At 44.3% G+C, this 6,000-nt stretch overlaps 1 protein-coding gene across 1 annotated transcript in view; it reads left to right on the top strand.

The window, feature by feature from the left end:
* The first annotated feature begins 458 nt into the window (after positions 1-458).
* Positions 459-6,000, top strand: part of CNN3 (calponin 3) — a 30,027-nt gene continuing 24,485 nt past the window's right edge. The window contains exon 1 of the mRNA XM_054980144.1: positions 459-654. Coding sequence (XP_054836119.1) covers positions 598-654 — 57 coding nt within the window. The 5' untranslated portion in view covers positions 459-597. The remainder of the gene's footprint in view (positions 655-6,000) is intronic.

The following is a 6,000-nucleotide window of genomic DNA, read 5'->3' as shown; positions in this document are numbered from 1 at the left end:
GGGGAGGGATCTCAGCAGGGTATAATGTCATAGAGCCCCCCCCCCTCCAAAACAGCCATTTTCTCCAGAGAAATGGTAGTTTGGTTGTCCGGATCAGGCAATTAATAATAATGATGATGATGATGATGATAATATAGTTACAGTCCCCCTTTCTCACTGAGATCCAAGGCGGATTACACACCCCTAGTGAATATAATATAAGCAATAGCTATGACATTCAGAGAGCAAAAATACAGTACGATCACCTCGGACTGCTGGACTCCTCAGAAATCTCATCTAACGGCCAGGAGGGAATTGCCGCCTGAGGCGGGAAGCGACAAGGCCGCCTTAGGCCAGGGGAGGGACTAGAACTTTCTGCAGCCGGTAGCAAGGCGTGGACCGCGGCTTCTCTCTCAAGCAGGCAGCCCGGTCCATGTTCCTCCCTCCCTCCGTCTCTCCCTCGCTTCGAGTACGACCCGCCCTCGCTCACTCCCCACTGGCAGGACGGAGCAGGCAGTCGAGCGCAGGCAGGGAGCACCAGCCAGCCAGCCTTCCCCCCTCTGGCACGGAGACTGACTTGCACACAGCGGGTACGGATACCGACCCGGCGCCGCCGCCATGACCCACTTCAACAAGGGGCCCTCTTATGGGCTCTCCGCCGAGGTCAAGAACAAGGTAGGGCTCAGCCTGGGAAGCAGTGTGGTTTGGGAGCCCGCCCGCCCGCTTTCCTGCCTGCCCCCCGCCCGGGCTTTGTTTGTGCTATAGGATAGGACGGCACAAGGGCAGTTGCTCCTTTCTTTGGATAGGAGATGGCGGGGAGAGGGGGATTAGGAATTGCCTCTTCCTTTTGCTCCATTCCTCAGGTTGGGAGACTTTCATCCCAGCAGCCCCCTCCCCCCTTACTACAAGCAAGCACGCACACATTTTCTAATTCTAGAAACTCCCTATCCCCCTCTTATGAGGCAGAAGGAAACAAGCCTATTCCTTTCCAGCGCCTTCCCTTCCACTGCCAGGTTTCAGTGAAAAACAACGCAAGGTATATAGGAAGTTTTTCTGTATTTAAAAAATAAAGGCGAGAAAAGTCTTTACTAGCCCAGTGCTATGGATTTTATTAAAGGATTGGGGGGGGGGCTTCCTGTAGAACTTGAAGGAAATGAGCTATATACCCCCATCCACTCTTGCTTCAAGAGTACGTGATTTGCAGCGCAGTCCTCTGCAGAATTACTCCTGCCTCATCCCATTGAAATCAACGGGTTTAGATGGAAGGGACTGAACGGGATTGAACTGCTTGGCTTGCTTGTTTATGGGACACGAAGGAGCGATTCCTCCTGTTCAAAGTCCGTTTCTTGTTTGCTTAGGGAAGAGACCCCATTCTTTCCTCACAGTTCCGAACGCGAACCCGTGACCTCCTTTCCTTGATGGACGCGAGGCAGGTCCCACACCCAGACGCTCTCCACCTCTCCTTTTGTTTTGAAAGCATTCTTGTGGCTTTTTCATTAAACATCAACGGCAACACACAGGTCGTAGGGCAGGTGACAGAAGATTAAAACAAGGGGGGAAACAAAGGTAGATTGGATTACGCAGAGCGCCTCATACTGTCTTGCCTGCGCCCCCCCCCCTCTTTTTATTCTTGATGACGATGAAAGCTTCTGAGAACCCCCGCCTTTCCCACCCCCTTGTTCTGGAGGGACGGAGAGGGAGGGATTGCTCGCCTCTTCTTTTCGCCGCTGGCTTAAGAAACCGTCTTCTGTTGCACTCCCGTTTCCCAAGCCAGCTCTCTCTGCTTGTGAGAAGTAGTTCCTCGACCGGCCGTCCCGTTTGGAAGTACTGAAACACGATTGTCGTGCGGGGGGAGGGGGGGGGAAGCGTGTTTGCATTTCCTCTCTTTGGGCGGGAGAGTATTTCCCAAATACAGGACTAGCAGGGGACACTTTCCTCTTGCCTCATCTCTCTCCTTCCCAGAGGCAAACATCAGCCTGCCTCTGTATCGAAGTTGCAGGAACGAATAAACAAAGCGACAGGGAGAAGGAAAGCTGGCCTGAGCACTTTTATATTGGGGATTGTGGTTCCTCGAGAGGCAGTGAAAGAGCTGCTGAGGCGAATAGCGTGTCCCCTCCCTTCCCTGCTTAGGACCCGCACTCCTGTTTCTGCCTGTGGGATCCACCCAAGCTCGGGAGATGGCGGCAGCAGGGGGAGCGCGAGGTGCTTCCAGCCTACGTGGCTCCAGTCTAGCGCTAGCTAGCGCCAGGCAGGAGGGTGGGCTGGGGAACTGACTGGCGCACACCCTCTGGCTCTCTTCTCCCGTTCTGATTTCTTGAAGTGTTCCTGAGAGGTTGCTTGATGGCTATGCGGGGAAAAGTAAAATACACCTAACACAACTAGAGTACATACATTATAGAGGAGAAAGTCTAGTTGCTGAAGCCAGGCTCGTTGTTAGAACCATGATGAGGGAAGTACCATGCATATTGTGGAAGTTGTGAATGAGCAAGGAATGATTATTTTAGAAAAGGAGATTGGGATGCAGTGCTGCTGCCTGCAGTTTTCCTAGTCTCTCTTTTCTTTTATTCTGGGTATCCTGGTACTATGACTCGTGTAGCCGTCCCATCTGCGCCTCTGTCAGTCTTGTCATTAGCATCCCCTGCATCTTCATTTGATCCTATCTCCTCACTTGCACATTTCCTGTCCTCTCTTGGATGCAATCATATTTTCCCAAGCGTAATGATGTACCAATATGGGAATCATGCCAGATTGTGTGTGTGTGTTGCTTGTATTCAATTCCTTCCATTCTGGACAGAAGTGTAAAAAATGCCGCAGCAAAGCTTAGCAAATATACCAGCATCATGTTGTTAATTTTCTGACCCCTTTTGGTCTGGGAAACAGATGAGAAATGCCACCTCCCCCCCCCCCCCACGCACTTCCAGCTCAAAGCCCCTGCACATTCCTACCACATTACATCATGGGGTACTGGGGAGAGACCAGCCAATCCGTGTGGGCGTTGTGCACAGAATGCTCATTGTCTCCACACTGCTGCTCTCAAGTCCAAAGTGGTGGGGAGGAGTGGGGGAAGATAGATACACACAAAGGAAGCTGCTTCTGGTTGGGTTTTAGTTTCTATTAACTCCTCCGGGAAATAAAGTATTCCAAGATTGTCCTCACGCTTCATCTAGAGAGTATGTTCTAGTGGCACTGAATCCCCATGATAAAACACAGTAATAATATAATAGCAAGATGACATGTAGTACATATCAAAATGAGAATTAAGCAAAAGCAAGGTTTTTCAATCCAAAAAAGGAAGTTGGGCCCTTTGGGGGATAAAACAAACTCCTCCAAGTATTTATATCTTGTTCTCCAAGTCAGTGTCACTTTTAGGGGGGTATTTTTAGGGGTATTTTTAGGTGGGCCTTAGACTGTTTTAGAACCTCATTTGCATACATGCACATTTTCAAGTAAGTCCCAGTGATTTTAGTAAGTGAGCATAGGATTTCAGCCTAACTGTGGTGCCACAGGTTCTCGTTAAATTTTCTATTATATTTACTTTGATTATTCTTGCTTTTCCACCTGCTTTTATTGGCATGAACATCTGTTCTGTACTATTCACTGAGTTAGAGCCAAAGAACTGCGAGCAGAACTTCACTCATAGAAATGAATATTCTTTCTCTCTCCCATTGTAGCCTCCCTGCACCCCCAAAATCCTGCTGCAGGGGGAAGTCCTCTAAAAATACCCCTCCCCTCTGCAGGTGAATGATCCCTGCCACTATCAGAAGATGAATTTTTGATCCACCCCATGGATTTGAGCAGTAATTTCTACCTAAAATCTAATGCAAAAGATCACAGGACACTCTGAAAGTATGACTAGATACAATAGCTTGTTTTAAATACTCACTCATATGCTTAAGATGTACAAAGTGTCTAATTAAGTAACCAGAATATCCTTTTCAGATTGTATTATAGTCTAACTATATCATAATTCACTGTTTTGTACTCCTAGTGAAATAATCTGTCTGTATATTCATTTACATATAATTGAATAACAAATGTTTTAGGACTTCCATCACCAAATTATTAACTATTTTGTATCTGAAAATTCACATTATTGACCTGTCAGGGACACAGAACATTAAGGCATTGAACCCTAACAAATGTGGCAAGTATTAGCCTATGAAAAGTAAACACACACAGAAAGTTTCTTTGCTGCCCAATGAGTGACCTATTTTTATGGTAGAATAAGATGAAATTAATGATTTATATCCAGCATTTTTTAATTTAGATTTGTGAACATGGCTTAACAGTTCAATTCAACTTTTAAGCATAATGCTGATGCAATAGAAAAATGTGTCCATTTTAGAGTATCAGTACTCACAACATTCTGTGGACAACACAGCTATATCTAGCATTTGCGTATCTTCTGGTTGCTTATGAGATGCTTTATAATTGGTTTTTTCTCAGGTGATTTATTGTAGAGATCTTAATAGATAAAGAGACTGCTATATATTGACAGGAGAATAACATTCCAGTATTAGTTTGACTGAAAAATAACATGCTGCTTTTTGCTGTTTGGTTCATACTTCTGTTCAGTCCATTCCTGCTCGGTTGGCCCATTGGTTTCAGTGGAACATGCTTTCAGGTGCACTGTGCTTTCCCAATCTGAAGCATGCTTATTCCAAAGTGAGCTGAGTGCTGTTAATGAGACTTATTTCTTGGTAAGGAGATTTAGGATCACACTCTCCATAACATCTTGTGTTTCTTTTAAACTGTCGTATTTTCTAATGTTCATTCACGTGGCTCTTATTTAAGTGTTATCCTTCAACAAGCATATCATTTGAAAATATACATGACTAACAAAATCTGTTCCTCAAATCGCTGCCTGTAATTATATCATTTTAATGTGCTTTTACTCTTGATCTTGTTAATCTTCTCAAATTCATAATTCTCATTTTGCTGTTGGGTAACTGAAATTGAAATAATTCTGCAACTTATTCCTTATTTTTCATCTCTACTTTTCTTTGAGTATTTCAACTAATAATTCTTGATTATAATGTTGCCTCACAATGTTTGCCAAGATATTGTAGGTTGGATCTAACGCAAAATGTCCACTTGTGCTGCAGTAACCTCTTGCATTAAATCAAACTTATTGTATCCCTACATGTGTATCTGGTTGCATAAGATGTTGTGCAATCAATTTCTGGGCATGTTAATAGATAGGGAGGAGGAAAAAGCTAGGTGTTGCACAAGATCTTGTGCAAGTGGAACTGCTCTAAATCCAGTTAGGTTTCTATTTGCATATTGGTGGATCCAAGTCTATATGTCTAATTAAGAGTCTATCTCAAAGTAAATTAGCATAATTTCCTGCTTCAATGAAAGAGGGACAAGGAAGAGGCAAAATGGTGAGAAAGATTAGCAGAAGAAAAGGTAATGAGATATTTTCTTGCTTGCTTCTGCTTCAGGTTATTTGAGTACATTGAAAGGTACCCTATTTCTTGTTCTTTTCTACTAAGCAATTATTCTTTCCTGTTCTCAGAATGAGAACCCATTTCCTTTTTTTCCATCCTACTCTTCATACCTTTCCAAAACAACAATATATGTTTCATTTTTCACTCCTGAGCAAGGCTGTTACTTTCTCATTTCATTATATTGGCTGGCTTTTCCTCACTTAAGGTTGGCTTCTGCTAGAGCCTGGCTCCCACCTTGCACAACAGGCTACCTGATGAGAGGGGGTTACCATCTTTAGAAGACTTCAGAAGGTGCTGTAAGGCTATTTTATGTGCTAGGGCTTTTAATGGGGTCTAAGCTACAGTCATGGAGGGAGGGGTTACTGGGTTTTATTGTATTGTGTATGGTTTTAATTTGGAATTGTAAGCGGTCTCGAGCTACAAGGAGAAGGCAAGTTATCAATATATTGAATTCTCAACATGGCCAAATCTGTGGATACTTAAATTCAGAGACTGGAGCCATGTACAAACAGGACTGAACTTTCTACAAACCTGGAAAAAAGTGCTAAGTTTGCAGAAAAATCTGAAATCT

Source organism: Eublepharis macularius, chromosome 5 (genome assembly GCF_028583425.1).
Source record: "Eublepharis macularius isolate TG4126 chromosome 5, MPM_Emac_v1.0, whole genome shotgun sequence".
Lineage (NCBI taxonomy): Eukaryota > Metazoa > Chordata > Lepidosauria > Squamata > Eublepharidae > Eublepharis > Eublepharis macularius.
This window is presented reverse-complemented; position numbering and strand designations above follow the sequence as displayed.